Source organism: Acinonyx jubatus, chromosome C2, assembly GCF_027475565.1.
Source record: "Acinonyx jubatus isolate Ajub_Pintada_27869175 chromosome C2, VMU_Ajub_asm_v1.0, whole genome shotgun sequence".
Taxonomy (NCBI): Eukaryota; Metazoa; Chordata; class Mammalia; order Carnivora; family Felidae; genus Acinonyx; species Acinonyx jubatus.
This window is the reverse complement of record NC_069384.1, coordinates 45,096,691-45,119,953: the sequence shown is the minus strand read 5'-3', so window position 1 is coordinate 45,119,953 and position 23,263 is coordinate 45,096,691. Positions and strand designations below refer to the sequence as shown.

Sequence of the window (23,263 nt, the reverse complement as noted above, 5' to 3'; positions counted from 1 at the left end):
CAATTACCAAAGATGAATTATTCCTCAGGTTAAAAAAAATATCCAATATCCAATTCTAAAATTTTTCACTAAGGAGATGACAGAATTAAAGAAAATTATAATTTTTACAGTGGGATCACAGCGTGTGAATGCTTTACAGAAGTTTAAGGTTTACTAATATGAATCTGTATAATGTGTATGTCTTAATTCATATTTTGTGGCTTGCTGCAAGTTACCACAGCCTTAAAGTGGTTTGACGAGTCATTCCGAGTTCACATACAGGACTTTGTAATCTTTCACCACATACTTAATGAGTTTCTACATACTATAGGGGACTGTTCTCATATCTAGATGGTGAATATATATGGCCCCTGCTCTCACTGAGCTTATTATCTAAAGAAGGTAAACAGCAATAACCAAGTAAACTACAAATGAACACGATTTCAGGCAGTGATAAGTACAATGAAAGGTGATTTGGGGATGGGAGGCAATGGGGGAGGAGGTTGGTATGAGGCATGGAAGAGCCTCTCTGAGGAGGTGACATCTGACCCAAGAGTAAATATCAAAAAGGAGAAAAGCTATGACGAGATCTTGGCAAAGAATATTCCAGTCAAAGGAATTAGCCAGTGCAATGACCCCAATGCAGGAAGGAACTTGTCACTGAGGAAAAGTATAAGACCTGTATACCTAAAATGTACTGGGGTGCCTGGGTGGCGCAGTCGGTTAAGCGTCCGACTTCAGCCAGGTCACGATCTCGCGGTCTGTGAGTTCCAGCCCCGCGTCAGGCTCTGGGCTGATGGCTCAGAGCCTGGAGCCTGTTTCCGATTCTGTGTCTCCCTCTCTCTCTGCCCCTCCCCCATTCATGTTCTGTCTCTCTCTGTCCCAAAAATAAATAAACGTTGAAAAAAAAGAATTTAAAATGTACTGAGTAAGGCAGAGAGCTGTATGTAATAAAGAGAGGTAGAGCCTCGAAGGTCATGGTGGGGAATTCTGTGTGAAGAGATACAAGGGGGCAAAAGTACGGCAGGAGACATGTTAGAAAGTCAATTAAGTGACTTAAACTGGCAATTAAAGTGCCTTAAACTGGGGTGTCTGGGTGGCTCAGTTGGTTGAGTATCTGACTCCTGATTTTGGTTCAAGTCATGATCTCACAATTCATGAAATTGAGCCCCATGTCAGGCTCTGTGCTGGCAGTGTGAAGCCTGCTTGGGATTCTCTCTCACTCCTCTCTCTCTGCCCCTCTGCCACTCTCTCTCTTTCTCTCAAAATGAATATACTTAAAAAAAAAAAGACTTAAATTGTAAGTCATCAAATGCCTCCTAACAGTTCCACCATCAAAACTATTCCCCCCTTTGAATAAAAAAAAAATCCACTCATTTTCTGAACCTGAGTTCAGAACTGACTGCTTTTTTTTTTTTTTTACATTTTTTAATATAACCATTCCCTAAGTTTTATTGGTCCTATCTCACTAACTTATCACTTCTTGCTTTGCTTTATTACAAAAAACTTGTAATTACTCTTAATTGTTAATATGCTATCTTAGACAAGTTACTTAACTTCTCCAAACCTTAGTTTTCTCAAATGTGAAATCTGCTATTATCTTTAACTTGTAAAGTTATCATGAGAATTAAATTAGTTAATGAATGCAAAATACTCAATACAGTGTCAGGCCCATAGTAAATACTCAACAAATATCATAATTATAGTCACTGATTTCAGTCTCTTTCCAACTTTCTCCATGCAATCAATCACAGTGTAACTTAAAAAGATCGCCCTTTAGTTCATCATGTTGCTTTTGTGTGAAAACAGCAGGAGTAGAAAGAAAACTGTTGCCTCACACCATTACATTTAATTTGGTAGTCTACTTCTGGAAATTTAAAATTCAAATGCAAAGACAGAAGCTGAAAAGTCACTGGAGCTTAGTCACCTTAGTAGCAATGTGCTGCTAGTGAAAAGGCCTCCCTAGAGATGCCCGGTTTTGCTTTTCTGAAGTTTGTTTATTCAGCTTTTCTTTCTTATGAGCTGCCTATATTCTTCCAAAAATATCTTTCTGTTTATGTTAGAATTCATTTCCTGCGATTCAGATTCCTGCCTCAGATCTTAGGGTTTCTTCACTGCAAAACAAACTTTGGATTAAAGAGTTTCCTAATTTTTGTTGTCCCTAAATAACCCACTGTTTTGGTTTTTGATTTTGATCACAATCATAATAAAATCATCACCTATTATTATCAGGAAAAATATAACAGTAATAAAAAAGCAAGGAAGTTAAATGTTTAAAGAAATCTCAGGGGCGCCTGAGCAGCTCAGTCAGTTAGGTGTCTGACTTCGGCTCAGGTCATGATCTCATGGTTTGTGGGTTCGAGCTCCATGTCAGGCTCTGTGCTGACAGCTGAGAGCCTGGAGCCTGCTTTGGACTCTATGTCTCCTCTCTCTCCACCATTCCCCTGCTCGTGTTCTGTCTCTCTCCCAAAAATAAATAAGCATTAAAAAAATTTTTTTTAAAAAAGAAATCTCACAAGATACACCTCAAAAGAATAGCCCTATCCTCACTGAACTGTAGTTAGAACATTTGCCTAGTCTCTTCACAATCACCCAGCTTCTGCACAAACTCTTTGTTTCCAGATCTTCTCTTTTAACTTGCTGTTTTAATTAACAGGGATAAAATTAATCAACTTTCTTTTCTTCCCATCATTTCTAAAGTTTTAATGTAAGATAATTAGAAAGAAGAAATTCCACAAATTAATTAGGACAAAACAAGGTATGTGAGCTGGTGCTTCCAGATTCAAGTAGGATTCATTTTCTTCTAGAGAACAATCTCCAACATTAATCGTCCTCTGCTCTATCTAGGAACAAATACATTTGGTCATTCTCTAACTTGCTCAGGGAATAGTACAAAGCAAGCAAAGAGTATAGGAATTATCACCTCAGTGGAATAGTCTATCTGACACAGCCCAAGGATAGACTAATGTTAACAAGAATAGAACAGGATTTCTGAGAGAGGATTCTATTTGGTTGGTCTAGTAAACATGATATCCTTGGTGCCATCAATCATCATTCCCTGCCCAAAAATGAAAATAGAAAAATAACCCATCAGTCCATTCACCCAAAATACACTTATATACCTTGCAATATTATTTGGGATTTAGTGTTGATTAATATGAGATATATGCTCTTAAGGAATTTAAATTTATGAGGAAACATTTAATAAACAAGCTACCAATCAAATATGCAAGATATTTCAGATTGTTTTAAATCATACAAATCAGGATGATGTGGTAGTATAATGGCATTTATGTGGGAAAGGGGGGGTGGTGGTTGGGAATTGGAAAAGAAAGATATTTATAGAGTGCATCTCTAAGAAAATACAGCTAAGACCAGATTCTCCAGTGATCAGGTTAAAATGCCTCCTCACCCCCATTCATCAGTTTAGAAAACACTAGCAACCTCAATACATTGACAATAAATAGGCATTAAGATAGCTTAAAGCCATTTTGGGGCCAGGAAGTATCTAGTTACCTAGAAACTGCTTCTATCCACAGACAAAAAAAAGAGACGTTACTATAAAATAAGATTTGCAAATTTTTTTGCAAGAAGTTTCTTGATAGAGCATTGTAGATTTCTATAATTCACTTAATTCATTAAAAATAATCTTTCTAGAGGTACCTGGGAGGCTCAGTCGGTTAAGTGTCTGACTTCTGATTTCAGCTCAGTTCATGTTCTTGTGGTTTGTGGGATTGAGCCCTGTGTCAGGTTCTGCTCTGACAGCGCAGAGCCTGCTTGGATATTCTCTATCTCCCTCTCTCTTTCTGCCCCTCCCCAACTTGTGTGGGCATGCTGTCTCTCTTTCTCTCTCAAAATAAATAAATAAACTTTTAAAAATAATGTTTCTAATAGTGGATGTAAGCTCACAAGAGATTTCTTCAGTACAGAGACACTGAGGAAACAAGAGTTATTATCTATACCTGTGTGACAGAGATTGGGAGCCTTTTTCAAGTGGTCTTTTGGCTATTAGCACCAAATTTAAAAAAAAAAAAAAAAAGCAAAGCAACTTACTGTGTTCTTAGGATCTAGAGGTCAGTTATTCAAGGAGACAGGGTAGTTGCCTAAAGATTAAATCTCAGGAAGTGGTGTTAGAAAGTAGGTGATCATCCCCTTAAAATAGCTGTATAGCAAGTCTAGGCTAGTTTTGTAGTTCACCAGAGGTAACAGAGAGACAGGGATGTTGGAAAACAATGGAAGATTAATTAAAAAACCTTAGTTACTGGCTGTGAACCCAGGTTTTCCGAAGGGCTCTTCCTGACTAATGTGGTGTGTTAGGCAGGGTTAACAGGTTACAAAACCAGTCTGAAATGGGGGTATTATAAGATCACAGGGGTGTCTGGGTGTCTTAGATGGCTGAGCATCCGACTCTTGATTTCAGCTCAGGTCATGAACCCAGGATTGTGTGATTGAGCCCTGCATCAGGCTCCATGCTGAGCATGGAGCTTGCTTGACTCTCTCTCTTGCTCTTTTTCTTTCTCTCTCTCTCCCTCTGCCCCTCTGCCCTGCTCATGTGCTCTCTTTCTAAAAAAAAAAAAAAAAAAAAAGATTATTTTAAGATCCAGACTGAGCATGCTGTCTCCTTCCCTTTTTGACCCAAATCCCTAGAAATGACAAAAGAAACTATGAAAAAAAATCCATAGCTAATTTAAAAAATAAGAGCCATTGTCTTCAAAAGAATATCCTTGTTCAGGTAAGAAAGCTGTTTGCATCCATACCAAGGAAGATTCTTCCTATGGTAATAACCATATTTTGGAACATAAGATTACTATACTGTTGGGGAGGATGGAAAAAGAGACTGTAATTTCTATTCTGTTTTTTTAATGTTATTTCTCCCAATGTGAGTACAGTAGACACTGGGGGACTGGTCCATTTTGTGGTTATTAATGGTGGCTCTGGTTTCAATAATTTTGTACTTATTTGAGATCAGTTTTACCAAAACAAAAAAAATTACCTTTGAGGCTATTCTCTGATGTGGAGAAAAGTGTAAACACCTCTGACAGAATAGGCCCTTGCTTAAAAAATTTCCTTATAATCTTGTTCGCTTATTGCTGACAGCTTTACCCACAGAAATGCAGGTCACCAGTCACTGAGTTTAAGAATTTGCCCATACGGATCTTCTGATAGCTGATCCACAGTACTGATTATGGGCCCAGGCACAGTTGGGTATGGCTCTACTTTTAACATATACTCACTGTTCTTTAAATTCAATTCTGGACCCCATCCAACTGGGTAGGTTGCCTTATCTTCCTCTTAAGGACTGATAAAAAAATTTCATATAATCACAAAGTCAGGAGATAGACTCCAACGTATGTGGGCTTTTTGACCTGATCTTTGCCTTATTGGGGAAGAATCTCTTTTTTCCTGTCTTCATATAGAGAAAACTTCATTAAATGATACTCCTTATTTCTCAATCTCCCCTCCACCAATTTATTCCTCTCCATGGGAAAAGAATTATTCCTTTGCCCAGTTTGTGAAGTGAACTGATCATTCTTCATTCTTCCTCTCTCCCCTCATGCTTATCACAAGCCACATGCTTATCACAAGCATGCACTCTCATCTGATCTTAGCCATTCAATAAACCTAGAAGAGTAGGATTTTTCCCTGAGGAGGAAAACTTGAAATTTTGGGAGGCCAATCTCAATACAATAGAGTGTTAGCAACTCCTCTGAACAGACCTAACCTCACCCTCCAAAATCAACCTTTTAAATAAAGCTGGCATTTTTTTTTTAAGTTTATTTATTTATTTTGAGAGAGAGAGAGTGCATACAAGCAGGGGAAAGGCAGAGAAAGAGGGAGAGAGAGATTCCCAACAGGCTCTTCACTGAAAGCACAGAGACTGATGTGGGGCTCAAATTCATGAACCGTGAGATCATGACCTGAGCTGAAGTTGGACACTTAACGGACTGAGCCACCCAGGTACCCCAAAGGTGGTATTTTTGATCTCTGCCTGACTTCAGCATGTATGCCTGAGCTGACTCCCAACTTAGTGGCGAACTCCTTAAATTAACTAAATTGCCTTCCAAATCCATCTTCGACTTCTTATCCTGGCTGCCTCAAACTATCTCCAACCTGAAGATACACGAGCAGTTAGTTGTTTTTCTGTGGCAAACTCATCCATGTAGAAGGGAATAATGACCAGAAAAAAAGAAATAATGGTGTTTTTGTAATTCCAAAGGAATCTCCAACTAAACAGAAGTAAAACTAAAGCTGTTGCAAAAGAAAATGGAGTAGTAAGGCTGTCTATTCTGCCCAATCTGAAGCATTATTTGAAGACAATAAAATTCATCTTCAACTACTATATTTAGGAGCAATATTTCCCATTCTCTAGCCATTTAGTCATTAAAAGTACCAGCTTGTTTTTTGTCCCATCTGTATGCAGTCTATTTTTTCACTCTACATTTTTCACTAATGGCTTTTACCTAAATAAGTGTATTTACAACTGTAAATGTTAGTTGTCTATTCAATATCCATTCTCTCCTTCTTCTATACTTACAGGATCCTTATTATTCCTGGAAGCAGCGTATGCCTTGCTTTAAAAAAAAAAAAAATCCAGCTTAGGGGCACCTGGGTTGCTCAGTCGGTTAAGTGGCCGACTCTTGATTTTGGCTCAGGGCATGACCTCACTGTTTGTGGGATGGAGCCCCACAACAGGCTCTGCGCTGACAGTGAGGAGTCTAATATTCTCTCTCCCTCTTCCCCCATTCTCTCTCGCTCTCTCTATCAAAATAAATAAATAAACTTTAAAAAATCCAGCTTTATTTATAGTTAGGGGTTTCCAATGAAATGTAAGTTAGGAATCATCAGTTGGTGCTTCTGGGTAAGCTCTTTAAAGAGGGCTTATTTAGGAAGAAGGTCTATTCCTTCAGCTTATTCTTTTCTCCTCCTGGTGACTTAGAATACAGATATAATAGTTAAGCAAGGTGACCATGTGGAGACCTTGAAGATGAAAACCAGGCACTTGGAATAGCATAACAGAAAGATGGAAGATGCCTGGATATCTCACAACTGACCGCAGCCCTGGAATACCTCCTGTACTACCAGCCCTGGAATACCTCCTCAGGACTTATTTAGGTGACAGAAAAAGAAACCTCTTACTTATTTAGTCCACTGTTATGTGGGTTTTCTTTATGTGTAGCAGAACCTAACTTCAACTTATGTACCATGTGTTGAATGTATAGCTTTATATATTTTACAGTTATTAAAATTATATTTTCATATACTTATTACTTCTATGACTTAAAGTCATTCAGCTTACTACTACTGATAGGTATACCACACTCCTGGTAAACTAATTATCCATAGAACCCATAAAAATGATTCACCTTTCCCTCTGCTTATTAAGAAAGAGCCAAAAAGAAGGCAATGCTACCTAAGAGTAAACTTTGCAAATCTGTGAGAATCTTTAGAGAAAAAAAGACATTTGGAAAATATTCCAATTTAAATAATTATCAAGACATATTTATCAAGACAAGTATTACTAATATATACCTGCATAAAATACACTGCAAATTATGGCACCCTGACATTTATTACTTTAAGGTACTACAAGGTTAACAGGATTTCATAACATGATTATCTGAAGTAATGATGGCAAACAAAATAATACTGCATATTAACTTTCTCTTGCAGAAAATACTTAAAGCATCTAAAAAAGATACTTACATTTGAAGGTTTAAGTTTGTTAATGATTGTTGTTTTGCCACTATTATCCAGCCCAAGGCACAAAACATGAACCTCCTTCTTCCTTAGGCCAAGCAAGCCTGAAAGTCTGTCTAGCAATCCCATAATGTGATTCAAATATTTACAAACCAGCTGCAAGTCAGAAAGTAAAAATGATATATCAATCACAGGCACTTTAGGTAAGGAAAATATGAGCATGTGCATCAAAAATTTAATAATTTAAAGACATAATGATAAAAACCATGTCAATGTAGCTCTGTATTTAGTAAACAGAATTTAAGCTGATTATCACAAAGGAGCCTTAACTGAAATGCAGATTGGCAGCTTACAACCCTAGGTAACACACAGAATAATGCCCTTGAAATAACTGTACTTTTCTCATTGTAATTTATAATATTTAAGAAGAAAATGTGGTTAAACTCAGTATTGTGTGGACTATGCCACTTGTGATCTTGAAAATATATGCAGCCTTTTCTGGAAATCTGGAACAATGAATGGGCAAAGGGGTTCATGCTAAGCCTAATGCGGAAGCTTAGAAGGCAGATTAAAAAAAAAGAGAGAGAGAAAAACTTAGATTTTAGCTACATTATTTGTGCCACTGGCTAAATCTTTTTCTGAAGCCAGGCCCATTGTTGTATTATGCAATAATGTGAACTATTAAATTTACTGTTTTTGTTTGTTTGCTTCTATCAGCTTAGGTTGCATTTTCTATCAATAGGAACAAAGAATCCTAACAGATATATTTATCTTAATATAGATTGCTAGACATATTGCTTGTTCATAACCTGCTATGAACATTCCAAATGAAACTTTCCAAGGTGCTCCCTTTGCGTCCATCCCTCCCCAAAACATTATAATGTGATGGCAGAAGAGAGATATCCCTGTTGTCAGCTCTCAACTGCTGCCCGGACTGCTATAGCAGCAACTGCAATCTGCCTGTGTCCAAAGTATTTCCTATTACTTTAACTATCATTTCTGAGTTCTCTAAATAGTCATCTCATTTAATTGATTTATTCTCATCTCCATCTAAGGTTCCAGAAGCCTGTCATTCCCCAGCTCCTTCAGTACTTTTTAACCCACACTATCCTAGGCAAGGCCATTCCTTGAAGGCTGTGAGCTTGCAGCAACTTAAATGATGAGGTTCCCAAGACAAGTGCATCCAAAAGGAGGCTGCGTCATCGATTTTGCTTAGGCCTGTTGGGGGATCATACGGAAATTTCAAAACTGAATTCCAATGATGCTCAGAAAAGAGAAGGTACAATGCCCCACACAAGCATGGGGCCTATAAAACAGAGCCACAGTTGTTGTATCCAAGGGATGGGTTTGATCTCAGGTACTCCACTTGTGCCACTTTTCTCCTTGTGCTGGAGATTCAACTCTCACTCCATCAATTCCTTTAAATCTCCACTTAAGGAGCATTTGTAGAATCTACTATAAGTTAGCCTTCTGATATGAAGCAATTCACACAGACCATTTTAATTGAGAGTACATTTGCTATTACTCACTTTGTTATTTATTGTACCAAACATACTAATATAAAGGCAATATCTTGTTTTCCATTTTTCATTCAATTTGAACAGATTTTTTTAAAAAAATGACTACTTCTCACATCCTCCTCCTTTGAGCATCCACTATAAAGCACTGACCGTCAAAAGCTTGATACTTGAATATTCAATTCATTTTCCATAGAACCCTGGATTGTGATTTTCCAACCCTTTTTCATGGATTATCAAACCTAATGCTTGTTAATGAAATATTTGGGGGCATACAATTTAGAAGTCAGTTGTTCTAAAAGCTATAATTATAGCCTTATACATGCTTCTATTTCTTAGTAATCATACATTTCTGTAAGTTTAATTTTTGCATGCATGAAAGAAGAAAAGATAACAATTTAAGCCCCTTAATGTTTATTTGCAACGCCCTATGTGCACAGTGGGAGATAAAATTAAAGTTTTCTGTAGCTCACTACGTCTAAAGCCCTGTCAACTTTTGCTGCACAGGGGAATCAACTACTTGAAGTAATTCTGATGAAGGGATTAGGGCATCTGTATTTTGAAAAGTTACACAGTGTTTCTGATGTACAGTTACTATTGAGAACTACTGGCTTTCAGAATAAAGCCCAAACTTTCTCCCATAGCTTTTAAGGTTCACACCTTGGCTCCAATCTACCTTTCCAGTTTATTATCTTACTGTTTATTGTTTTCCTCTCTCTGCACACCAATCAATTCTCTTGATTGTGATCTGAGATTCTTTCTAAAGGATTACTTGTTGCCAGAAGAGTCTTGAAGAATTAGGATGTTATCCACAGACAGTAAAGGGCTTGGAAAGTAGGCCTCAGAGATAGTGGTCGGGCAAAGAAAACACCACGAATGGTACTTTGTAAACTTTAAGGAGTATTCCTAGAGTGAATTATAGCTCACTCTTAGTACTTCAGGCATTTTTATTAGGCTTTTAGTTTTTGATGATGAAACTTCAATTACGTTTTCCACAAACCAAATAAAAACAAAAAACTGGGCGGTGTTAAAACCAAACAAACATATGCCCAACCCAGTTCAACGAGTTTTCTGGGGTCCCTTGTACTAACCGCATAAACCAGCTTTCCTTTTCCACCTCTTAAACTTTAGAAACAACGGTACACAGTGAAAAAAACAACAACAACAACAACAACTAGGAAAGAGTAAAAAGCAATTCTAAAACGCGGCGGGAGTGGTGGCGGTGGTGGCAGCGCTGGCTACAGATAGATAGGGGGCAGGGAGATACCTGGTCTTTGAGGTTGGTCTTGCGGGCCCAGGAGCCGAAGAGGTACAGGAATGGGCCACTCGCTCGTATCCGTCTCTGGGTTAAGAATCGGGCGTCTCTCAGCCTTCTTCTCTATGCTTCCATTGGAAGAATCCCTGCTCCTGAGCAAAGCCGCTTCTACAAGTTGGGTGAATTGGTAGCTTGTGCCACAGCCGGAGCATCAGTGGCTGGGCAGGCGCCTAGGCGCGTAGCGTTCCCTAGGCAACCGGACGTTCTTCCGGTCCCGAAGCCACGCCTCCTTGGAGTTTTAGGAAGTCAGACTTGGTGCTCTTGTTTATGGGATTGAAGAGCACCGGAAAATGCCAGAGGCACACCGAGGAGTATTAAAGAATGTGTTTAGACAGGTGGCGGGGTGAACTGCCGCCTTCCTGCGAGGAGCAGTGCTGTCCCGGATGGAGCATGATGGGAGTTGTAGGAGCGCGCACAGCCTGCTGGGAAGCGCCTGGCCTGGAGTTTGCTGTGGGCGTTTCTTTCCGTCCGGATTTCTCCCAGGGTCTCGGGAGAGTATCAGCAATTTCACCCATTTGGGGCGGGCCCTTCTTGTGGCTGCCAGAGAGCTAAGAAACCTACGTGTGTTTACCCGGCACGCGCGGCAGCGTGATGGCAACGTCTGAAAGACACAACTGTGCCCACTCTGGCAAGGCGTGCACCGGAGTTGCCCCGATGCCCCTTAAACCGAGGCTTTCCGGGCTGTGTTAGGCCTCAGGCTCTGGAGTCCTGGAGAAGTAAAAATGTTAGGGAGTGGAGAGAAACTAGTGTAAAAAGGCGAAAGCATTACTCGACAGAGGAAGTATGCCTGTACTCTGGCTTCTTAGCTCTCTGATCTCCTGAAGAAATTTCCACTAGTCATAATCTGATTAGATTACTGCCCCCAGAATCAAGGCTGTAGGTGGTTCAGAGAAGGAATAGTCTGACTGCTTAACAGTAACCACCTTAAATTCCACTGGGATTTTACAGTGATAGTCCAGTTGAAAATACCTGGATATACGCATTTCTTCACATTTTTATAACCGCGCTTTCCAAAGGACAGACTACAGTTGGGAGTAATTTTGAAGATTTTTCAGTCAGCCTAACCTACCTCCGTCCCAGGGCCGATGAATGGTTTTCATGGCTTAAAACGTTCTTCAGATGAGTTTTCATCTCTGGTTTCCTTTTTGGCCTTGAGTATGGACCATCAGCCCCCCTCCCCCCACCTCCAGCTAGTGTTATGTTTACTACCCTGCCTGGTTTTTGGCCTAGGAGGGTGAAAAAAGAGACTGGAAGAGTTACATAAAATTATTGATGCAAGTGTTTATGTGAATGATTACAGGGTGGATTGGTTGGTTTGTTTTGTTTTATGACATTTCCAAATTTGCAAATGTGATTATTTTACAATGTAAAAGAGTGGGGTTCTGCGCAAATGACTTGAAAGGCTAAAACTGACAAAAACCAAAAACCCAACAGTTGTATATTTCAAAATACTTACAGATGTTCTTGAAAAAAATGTACGGATGTATTTTTTCTGTGTGGCCTTAGGCCAGTTAACTCTTCTCTATGCTTCAGCTTCATCACTTGCAAAAATACACTATTATCTCATTTGGCAGTTTTGAGGATTGAATAGATTAAAAAACTATGTATGTTTCGCACATAGTTGGTGTTCAGTAAATAAGTTCCTGTCTTCCTTCACCCTGAAATTTTTATTATATAAATAGGATTTGACCCAATTCCTAAATGTTCTGGCTCATTAACTTCTGACTGTAAATGCATTTACAGGAAGGTATTTTCTTTCTGTCTCGCTGTTGTGATTCATTTTGATGAGACATGGAAGCTAATTTCTGAATAGCCTGAATGACTTTTTTTTTTTCCTTAGAGTTAAGCAGAAATCTTATGTTTCAGAAAACATTAGTGGACAGACTTATTTTTTCCTGTTTGGAGTTGATATTTTCTGTCCTTAGGTTGAGTTCAATTTTTGCTTAGTACAAAACAGTTGGTGAATACTGGAAATGTAACCGGGAGATTGGGTATCAAATTTTCAGTAAATTTGGGCATAAACATAAATCTTTTACAAAAAAAAAATAGCTAAGAAAATAGTTATCTTAGGTACGTGTAGTTGATGTCTTGATTTACTATCATTAGAGATTAAATTGTGTTTATAAAACCTACAATGTACTTAATAATCTAGAAAATGCCAGTTTTAAAAATACGTCAAAGTTTAAAAACGTAAATATTTCATATGGTTGAATCTGTGCTGTGGTACTTTGCCAACTGAAATTGCCTTCGAGTACATTTAGGCTCAGCATAAAAATTGTTCCACTTGATGTAATAAGTTAGTTTGGCTATCTTCATTTTATTATGAGGGAAAGAAGCTTTAAAAATGGTATGTGATTTTCTGAAGACTACTTAAGATATCTGTATAAGAGAAGAAAGTTTCTAGTATTTTATAACCAGTTTTAATTTTACACTGGCTTTTGGAACTGTAGTAGAAGATAAGAGTCCAGTGTAAGATACAACTATAATACTATTCTGATTAATTCAGGATACTTTAAAAAAAATGTTTATTTATTTTGAGAGAGAGAGAGAAAGAGAGCAGGGGAGGGGCAGAGAGAGGGAAACCGAAAACCCCAAGCAGGCTCTGCACTGATAGTGTAAGACTTGAACTTCACAAACCATGAGATTATGACCTGAGCTGAAATCAAGAGTTGGATGCTTAACTGGCTGTGCCACCCAGGTGACCCAAGGGTAATTTTTATGTATTTTTTATGTATTTTATTACCAGCAACTTTTAAAAGAATATAGAAAATCACTGAATCATAGTTTATTGCATGTTTTTGGAATGAATAGTCTAAAGCTGTTTGAATAGTTGGACATTATGTGTATCTTTTAGTTTTTGGTAATTTTATGTACCGTATCACCTCTGCAATGAACAGTTTAATTTATTGAAACTCACAAAATAGTTGGCCGATATGAAATCACTACAAAAATATATATCTATTTATAATGATTTATGTGAATTTATCCCTTGACCCTAATGACATTAATTATCTTGAAAAAATACAGCTATGATTTTGCATCCAGAATTATATATATAAAGAGCATCTAGATTTAAGAGACTAAAAATGTATTAAATCTGCATCAAACAACAGTACAAAAAAGTCACAAATTTAACCACCAGAACTGTAACTTTTATTTGCTAATAGATATTTTAATAAACAGGCTTACTCCATCTGTAAGACCCTGGTAATGCCTCTTAGGAAATCATAGAAAAATAAAATACAATAATTAGTAATTTGTACTTTGTACAAAAATGTTACTATGTTGCTCAGCAGGTAGTTTTGCTAAACACCATATTCTTTCAGCAAATAGATGACATATGTAATGCAATTCACCACAAACAATCCCTCATTGAGAGCTGAGCATTCTATAACACTATTAACTTGTAAGCATGCCAGCACATGAAAATTTACATGGAACATCATAATATTACAGTAGATTTTTATAAGATGACAACAATACCACCTTTAGTAAGTCTGGCCTACTTCACTGCTATAGCAAAGTAGATAATAGGTAGGATTGCAGTTCAATTGTTAACACCCTTTTACTGTGTTTATCTCTCTATTATCTTGTTATACAACCAGAAAAGAGAACATAGTCTGTGTAAGGAACCTGAGTGGAAGGCATATATTGAAGTTCTATATAGATACCAAAGAGAACCAGTAATAACAAAGAGAAAAAAACTATAGTGCTGCACTTCCTTATTCTCACAGATCTTTTCCTCCTTTTGTAAGAGTAGATGGGTACACTGCTAAATCCATAATTAATGATAACTAACTTTGTGATAGGTTACAGAGAGATACATTTTAAAAACCATATTCACTCTTATAGGGAGGGAGAAATGACTTCAGCTGCAGTTTTTCATGAGTCAAATAATTGCTTTATGAGGAATTAAATGTCTCAACCTAGACAGATGTTATCTGGTATTTTATATAAATGTACTATTTAGTATTAAATTAATAAACTTTTTAGGATTTGTGTTACAAAGATTTTTATAACTTTTATTTTGAATACACTGCAACTGTTGACATCTACCATTTAATATTTGACATGGCCATTTAAATATTAAGTGTTTAACCAAATACATATTTATATGTACACATATATCTTTATATTTTTGTCTATGCTAAAACAGCAAAAAAAAAAGGAGAGCAATCTTATCCCATTATTCACAATCTAATTTTACATCAAACCCATATGCACCTATAAATTCAACACATTGAATTACATACAGCCTATCCAGAAATAAAGATCCAAGCACAATTAAGAGATCATATCCTTCCAATAGGATAGGGAGGTCATAATGAACAAAACAACCATATTTATTGCCCGTGTGTTTCTCCTAAATGACAGATGGTACTGATGTTTTTCATATGAAAACAAAAGTATTGTTTTACTAAATGATTAGAGCCTATTTGCCTTTTTTTTCTTTTTTAATTCAATGGGGGGCTTAAAAGCCTCCAAAATGGTAATTTGAGGAAATCTCCAGCTTGAGTATACATACACATCTTTCAAGATTAAACTAATTTTAATTTTCATAGGCTTTGAATTAGAATAGTAACAAAATATTTCTGCCTTTTACTCTATAATAGACAAAAATAACAAAACATGTGGAATGTCTATGTCACTGAGAAATCCTCAATCTCTACATTAGGAAAAGAGAACTCTATTACGAGAGTCCTTGAAAATCACAGAATTGTTTCAGGTCCTTCTAATAAGATGTCTCAAAAATATTCAGTAAGAATGGCTTTAAAATATTTTATATACTAGGTCTTTTTCCTATGATGTATTAACATACACACAAATACCCACTATGTGTTTATGTATATGTGTATGGCTATGTCTGTATGTGTGTATATATAGAGTTCACTTTCCCCCTTTCCAACTACTTACTCCTCCTCCAACCTATACTCCCTTCCCACTCCATATGTTGAATTTTATGTCATCTTGGTAAATAGAACTATTCACCTAGTAACATCCTTATCTTTCTACCACAAATCTATTAGCCTATCTGCAATTCTGCCTTCCCTCCATTGCCATTCTATAGGTCCCCTCCTATCAAAAACTAACCTCCCTACTTATACTGTGAATCCTAACCCTTCTACCTCTCAAGACCTTTTCTATAATTATATTCTCTTGCATAATCAGTTTCCCCTTTTCTACCAGATTGTTCTCATTAGTATATAAATATACTCTAGCATCTTTTCTCTAAATACACACACACACACACACACACACACCAAACTTCTCTTGACCCCATATTTCCCTGAAGCTACTGCCTTATTTCTTACTTCTTTTAAAGGAAAACTTCTTGAAAGAGTTTTAGTAGATATTGACTCCACCACCTTTCCTGAAATTGCTTCTTAATCCACTTCAATCAGGCTTTGACTACACTACTTCATAGAGACTGTCCTTGTCAAGACCACAAATAACTACTATGTTGCCATGTCCAATGGCCATTTCTTTGTCCTCATCTTGGCTTCTTATAAGCATTTAATCCAGATGACCAGTTAGTTGCATTTCTTTTTTCTCTAACTTACTTTGGCTTTCTTAGTGTCTTATGTTGGCTTCCAATTCTCTGCCTAACTTCTCAACATTGGAATACCCTAGACCCTCAACTGTGGCCTATTTCTCTAAAAACCTTTCGCCAGGTGATTTCAAAAACTTAAACACTATTTATATACTGATGACTTCCAAATTTTTATGTCTAGCCTTGACTGCTGCTTGGAACTCATATGTAACTGTCTACTTGTTACCTCTGTTTGAGTATCTAATGGGCATCTCAGTTATTATGTAGCTAAAACCAAACTCTTGATTTTTCCCTCCAAAGCTGGTTCTCCCCCACCACCACTGACTTAGTCTCTCATTCCCCAAATATAGAATCTTTTTGATGTTTATTTTTCCGTCCTCATACCCAATTCATTAGGAAGCCCTTTGTTCAAACATACTCCAAATTCATCTACCTCTTTCCATCTCTACTACTTCCACTTCAACAAAAGCCAACATTTTTTTCTGCTTAAACTATTGCAGTAGCCTGATAAATGTTCTTTGACTCGTGTCTCCTATTGGCCTCTCTTCAGTTCTACTGTGTACTAGGCACACTGTTGTCTCTACCCTCAAACATTCCAAACTCCCACACATTCAACTGGTCTCTGCCTAGAATGTTCTTGCCTCAGATCTTCTCGTGACTGGTTCCTTCATGCTTTTCAGATACCAGTTTACGTGTCACATCATCAGAGAAAATTTCTTTTACCATTTAATATAAAAGCCACAGTCATGCTATATAACTTCATTGCTTTAATTGTCAAGATAACGCTTATCACTATTTTATTGTATGCCTTTACTACTAGTAGATCAATTCCATGAGACAAGGCTTTTGCTTATATCTTGGTCACTCTGTATTCTCAGTGCTTAGAACAGGACACTGGTACATGACAGTGTTTAATAAACATTAGCTAATGTAACAAATGGAACGATAGATAAATATGTTTAAAGTCAGTATATATGTGTGTATACTAATTTTAAAATTTGGGAATTATACAACTTTGGACCAGCAGACATATATAACTTCCTTTATTTTTCTTTTATTTGTTATATCTGTTCCCTATAGTGTCAGAGCTTTGCCTGGAGAAATCATGCTTCTTGTTCTTTATATTGAACTATAGATACCTATTTCACTTAATAGTAGAGTGAAGCTGTAAGGTGGGAAAAGGGAATGTTTTGCTTCCTCAAAGGGATTTTTGGAAACTCTGAAGAAAATAAGCAGGTAATTAAAAAAATGGAAAGGCATTTCACTTTTGTTTGAAGTATTCCATCTGGTGAAATTTTAAACATTGAATAAACAGTAATCAGTGAAAAATAACTATAAAAATATATGCTATTTTGAATATACAAAGTCCAATGTAGGAGTTTCTTTTTGTATTTCCATTCATGAGAAAGTAGAGTTTGCTTTCTTTAGCAGATTTATGAGACATCTGACCAATATTAGATTTAAAAAAAACAGTAATGTCCAAAATAACAACTTGTAGCCACAGTGTTTTGGCATTTGGCTTTAACTTCTTTGAGAAGTATAAAGTTATAAGTATTATGAGACTGAAAGAAATATAAGATGTAAAGTAGCTCTTTTTAAAAATAGTTAACTGAAAAGAGAAGGCAATCTTCTTGAACGAATATAAACACTTGGAGATCATAACATATAACATAAAATTAATATGTATGTACCACATTTTTTAAACTTTTCAAAGTATGTAAAATTTATATAATTGCATAAAAGCATAAATTGATTCTGAAAGTCTGTCCTTTCAACTACATTCTTTTTATCTGCATCTTATGTAAATCTTTTACATTTAATAATAACAGAAGAAAAACTCTTATTAATGATAGTGATTCATTGATATGTATAAAATCCTTCGACAGTTGATTATTGAATTTATTTTTTTGACAAATTCTTTTATTATATATTTCTTAGGAATCAAGAGATCTAGTAATATGGAAATGTTAGTAACTGTGGTCATTTGGTTTGTTAATAAATTCTTTTAAAAAATTCTTTTTTTTTATATTTTGGTAAAATTTCTTTATTTTATATATCACTATATACTTTAACAAATATTAATAGACATTTAGTTAGAGATTCCCATCCTCAAAATGCATTTTAGTTTCATAATTACCAGAAGAGGAATACGACATAATTTTTAATCACTCTATTCTAATAGTTTTTTTTTTTAATGTGGTAATTAATAGTTTTGACAAAAAATTTTTTGTATTACCTTCTTGTCTTTTCATCAGTTTTAATGGGACTTGGTCTGTTTTCCACACTCTGCATTCATGCTCTGCATGAATTTTTTAAAAATAAGGTTATTATAGAAGGTATAATATAACCAATATTTAAAGAAATGTTGTTAAGAAACTATTAAAATTCAAAATTCAAAATTAAGGTGTCAAAGTGTGTATTGCATACAAAATTACACCCAAGTGTAGTTCATGAAAAATATCCAAAGACATTTATATCCTGTAGTTATTCAAATTTTCAATGACACGACCTTAGATGGAAACTGATTAAGAACATGATTAATAATGTATCAGAAAGAAAGCACATATAGTAATCTTTAAAAAATCAAATGTTACTCATTCATATTTTTGAGGACTGCTCAGGTATTATGCCCTACCCACCCCCTGCAAAAAAACCCCTCCCATTTCACATTTATTTTTCTCTTGGAGGCCTAAAAAAAAAAAACCAAAATTATTTCAAAACTCTATATTTGTAAAAAGATGATGAGATTTTTGCATAGTATAGATAATACAATTTTCTTTGAACACATATAAATGGCATGGAAGAAACATCACATTGAAGCAAATTAAGGGGCGCCTGGGTGGCTCAGTCAGTAAGCGTCCAACTTCAGCTCAGGTCATGATCTCACAGTTCGTGAGTTCGAGCCTCCCATCGGGCTCTGTGCTGACAGCTCAGAGCCTGGAGCCTGCTTTAGATTCTGTGTCTTGCTCTCTCTCTGCTCCTCCCCCACTCACACTCTGTCTCTCTCTCAAAAATAAACATTAAAAAATATTTTTTAAGCAAATTAAAAACTTCAATGACAAACATTTATAAACATTAAACCTTATTTTCCAAGCAGTGCAGGAATTTAAAAAATCCCCAATCATTGTTGATTGTCATATTGTCTATGAAACTCATTATTGTTTTAAAGATAGTTTTAAATATATTGAAATGATAGCTCTAGATAAAATACCAATGAATATTCAAATAAGTTAGATTTAACAATGCTCACATCAGTCACATAGACAGAAAAATAGTTCATTCAGTTACAAGTTTGTTAGCAAATAGTAGCCATTGATTTTGTCATAGAGCTTCTAAAGACCACAATTTTAGGCAGATTTATTTTAAAGATAAAAATATGTGGCAATAAATAAAGCATGTACAGTCAATGAAAAATTTTATTACAACTTAAATAATGACATTACTGAGTAAATAATTCTAAGGAGAGCAAAAGTTACTACTTTGCATGAAAAATCAGCTAATGGGATGAATTATATTCCAGGTTCTAAGTGAGTAAAGATGTGTTTAAATGAAAATTTAACAAAAGCAATGTCTAGCTAAATGCATACATTTGATTCTACAAATTACTAAATGTAGGGAGGCAATTTATTATAAAGGTGATAGAAGAGGACATCTTAAATTAGGTAAAAATCTTGAAAGCACATTGTTTATTCATCTTTGTGATTTAACACTATTCACTCCATCTATCATGATTTTGAAAAGTTAAATGATATTTGATCTTTCTAGAACAGAGGCCAATGAAGACTGTTCTGAAGATGATGATCTATAAATGTGGGGAAACTCATAGAAATGTTTCCATCAATATTGCTTGCATGTAAGCTCATATTTAAGTTATCAAAGCAAGGACGTCTATCTTCAAAGTTAATAATGCCTAAATATAAAACTTGGATATATGAAAAATGAAGGTTCCCCTACCTTTGATTCTTCTTTATAATAACATATCATTTTGGAATAAAGACAGTTTTCCCCTTCAATGATGGCTAATGAGCTGGAGACTGGTGCTAACTAAATAGGAATCCAGAGGTACGTTGTTCTTTCATTATGTTGTAGAGCATAGGACGCTTTAAAGTCATCAGTTGTTCTGATTTATTATGTGAGTTGATAACTTATTATCTGAGCCAAAACTGAGTTTATTGTAACAAAATAAAGACATCCAGAGGTTAAAAATAATGGAGAAATATAAGTAAGGAAAGAGCTTTGCTTGAGAGAAGATTTTTCACTGAGTTTAATACCTTTCTAATTTATAGCTCCCAGGAAATTGTGTTGTTAATCTGTACTTCATTTTATAATCTAAGGTAGAAACCACTTCTTTATGTTACATTTAAGAGCTATCTTTCATCCTCATCTGTCAGGTAATTTTTCTTTAATGTCTTTGTTATTCTTAAGGATGAATTAGGTATGTGTAAGGGTAGTGGCATTCTTTAAGATTTTTCCTTTTAAATGAAACAAATCAAAAGTTCTCTTAATGATATAGAGATTTGGTACTGTAGTTAACCAACATGAAAATTCAAGTGAGAACCTTCCTTTGTTTTGTTTGGAAAGAAACTGCTTTCAATCGGAAAGTGCAAAAATACAATAAAAGGGAGGTGACTTGGTATCATTAAGACATACACCAAACTGTATTTGCCAGATTTCTTTTAAAAGATACAGTTTATTCTTTTAGTAGTTCTTTGCTACTCTTAGTAATTAAAAAGCTTTCTTCTTTTTTGTTTCATTTTTAAAGTTCAGTAATTTTGGAGTGGCTCAAAAATTAGCTCAGTCCATTAGGTGTCTGACTTTGGCCCAAGTCAGGATCTCACGGTGTGTGGCTTCAAACCCCGTATCGGGCTCCACTCTGACAGTGTGATGTCTGCTTGGGATTCTCTCTCACTCTCCATCTTCTCCCCCCCCCCCCCACACACTCATTCTCTCTCTCTCTCTCTCTCAAAATAAATAGATAAACTTAAAAAAAATCAAGTTCAGTAATTTTGCATCAACACTGAAAAGCTAAAGGTAGACTTTCAAATCTATTCTAAAATCCTAAAAAAAAGCAAATGCCAAGCAACCAATTTTTGCTTTGACTTAAAACCAAAGAAGCCACGTCTTTCAATTAATATGTAAACATCCTTTTTTACACGTTTTATATAAATCCATCATTAATTTGAAATTCAAATCTAATTATTAGTAAAAAAAAAAGAGGATTAAAGTTACATTTTGATGACCTGTATCTTCTGAATCTGTTGCCCTTTCCCCCCCAGAAATGTCACATCCCCTTATAACATAAACAATTTATTTTTATCCTGGAAATCTTTGAAATACCTGCCTAATGTTTTGTTTTAGATTGAAACAGTAAGGTTAAGAGGGGTATTTATGCCTCCACAACTTAAGATTTCTCCTCTCCTTTATTTCATCTAGTAATATGTTAGATCTAGGCATGAGTAATCATCTCTTTCTCTTGTTAAATGTATCACGTTTGAAAGGATTTTATGCAACTATTGTAGGTTCATACTTATTACATTTATTAAAACTAGTGAATTCGCTTGGGCAAGCGATTACTCCAGAGTTGTTTTGAAAAATGGTTAATGTTTTCTAACTGAGACACCTTTGAGGTAGTGAATCTACACATAAATTGAAAAGTTTGCCATTGGACAATAACAATCTGTGACTCTTAAGGAGAGACTGCAACCATGCTCCTCTTTGCTAGAGGAAGTGTGGAGTGTTCTATGAGAATTTGAAGTCCAAAATATTTCTCTCTATAGGGACTGCAAATCCAATTAGTACTGGACAAGGTTTTATTAACTTAATGTATTTTTGTCCTATGGAAAGAGCTGACTCTTAATGACTTGGCAATCACAGTAAACATAGCAAATAGGCTCTAACCTCTTAGTTTTAAGCTTAAGAGTTACTTTGAAGGTAAAGACAGTTTAGCCAAACTCATCTTTGTCATAAAATCTTATGTGTGTAGGAGACACCTCATAGATATTTGTTAGAATGAACTAAATAGTTGACACTGCCTTTACTGAACATTATGCAGATTGAAAGTTGTTGAAAATATTGATCACAAGAACTGAAAGTTAGGTGACTTCAGTGCCCGGTATCCAATGGGAGAATAAGATCAATTTGACTCAGCATACTCCTTTACCTTTTGGAGTCTTCATATAAAAAGCATCAAAATATTTTTGGATTGGACATGAAATAATATAAGCCTTGGAGAAGTCAAGGTGATAATATTAAAAGAAGTGATATATCTGCTTTTAATCTCTTTGTTATATAAGCACACATACACCAACTGTGAATTGATAACAGGTTTTGATTCCTAGAATACAAATTTTTAAATTAATAATAAATTTCCTTATCTAAAGCTGTAGAAAAGAATCATCATCATCCGTTTTGGGATTACTTTCCAAAGCATTTAATTTCCAGGTAATAAAAAGCCAGAGTTCATTCCCTCTCTGAGTGCAAATGCTCCCATTTATGTAGTGAGACCCCAAATACTTCTGTAATATTCCCTTCTTCCCTTTACCTTCAGCCTCTTCTGAGGACAGTGGTAAGACCTTTTTAGGTTTGCTGTGCTTCTTTTGTTGATAGGGACCAGGGGTGGAGTGGTAGAAGCTGAGAAAGGAAAAGAGACGGGGTGGAGGAGTAAAGAGAGAACAGAAGGGGCTGAGCAAGGTGGTTTTAGAAAATTTAATGAAGGAACAGAAAAAAGAGACCTAATATTGGTGAAGATTTTGGGATAAGAGATTTAACCGATTTATAAAGTAGAAATTTGGTAGGGAAATATATTAAAAAATGGATTTTTAGGGAAATGTGGTTGAGATTCATTCTTCACCATCTCTTCGGAAGACCTTCTGTAAAGACTGCTTTTCAGGGATTGGATTTGGATTTGTTTTCCCTTCATAGGCTGAGATAGGCCTTAGAACTGTAGCCAGAAGGCTGTTTTATTCAGGTGATAGCTGGATAGATTTTAAAGAGTAATGCAGAGTGAAATAACAAATTTTTTTTATTATGGCATGCATAACTTACTTATCAACAACTAAGATAACTTAGTGCAAAAGTGCTATAATTCTTGATTCTTGTTAAGCCAAGAGCTTTGTAATTTGATGGCTTTTTAAATGATTTACAAACCTAACATCTCTTCTTGTGTATTGTTTTTACATTCCCCCCCCCCCGCCCCAACCAAAT

The 23,263-nt window shown here is 35.8% G+C and overlaps 1 protein-coding gene across 1 annotated transcript in view; it reads right to left on the bottom strand.

Annotated features, from left to right (window-relative positions):
* ARL6 (ADP ribosylation factor like GTPase 6) overlaps positions 1 to 10,897 on the bottom strand; it is a 41,181-nt gene extending 30,284 nt beyond the window's left edge. Inside the window, exons 1-2 of the mRNA XM_015080836.3 lie at positions 10,462 to 10,897; positions 7,684 to 7,833 (exon numbers count right to left, since the gene is read on the bottom strand). Coding sequence (XP_014936322.1) covers positions 7,684 to 7,806 — 123 coding nt within the window. The 5' untranslated portion in view covers positions 7,807 to 7,833; positions 10,462 to 10,897. The remainder of the gene's footprint in view (positions 1 to 7,683; positions 7,834 to 10,461) is intronic.
* Positions 10,898 to 23,263: the final 12,366 nt, after the last annotated feature.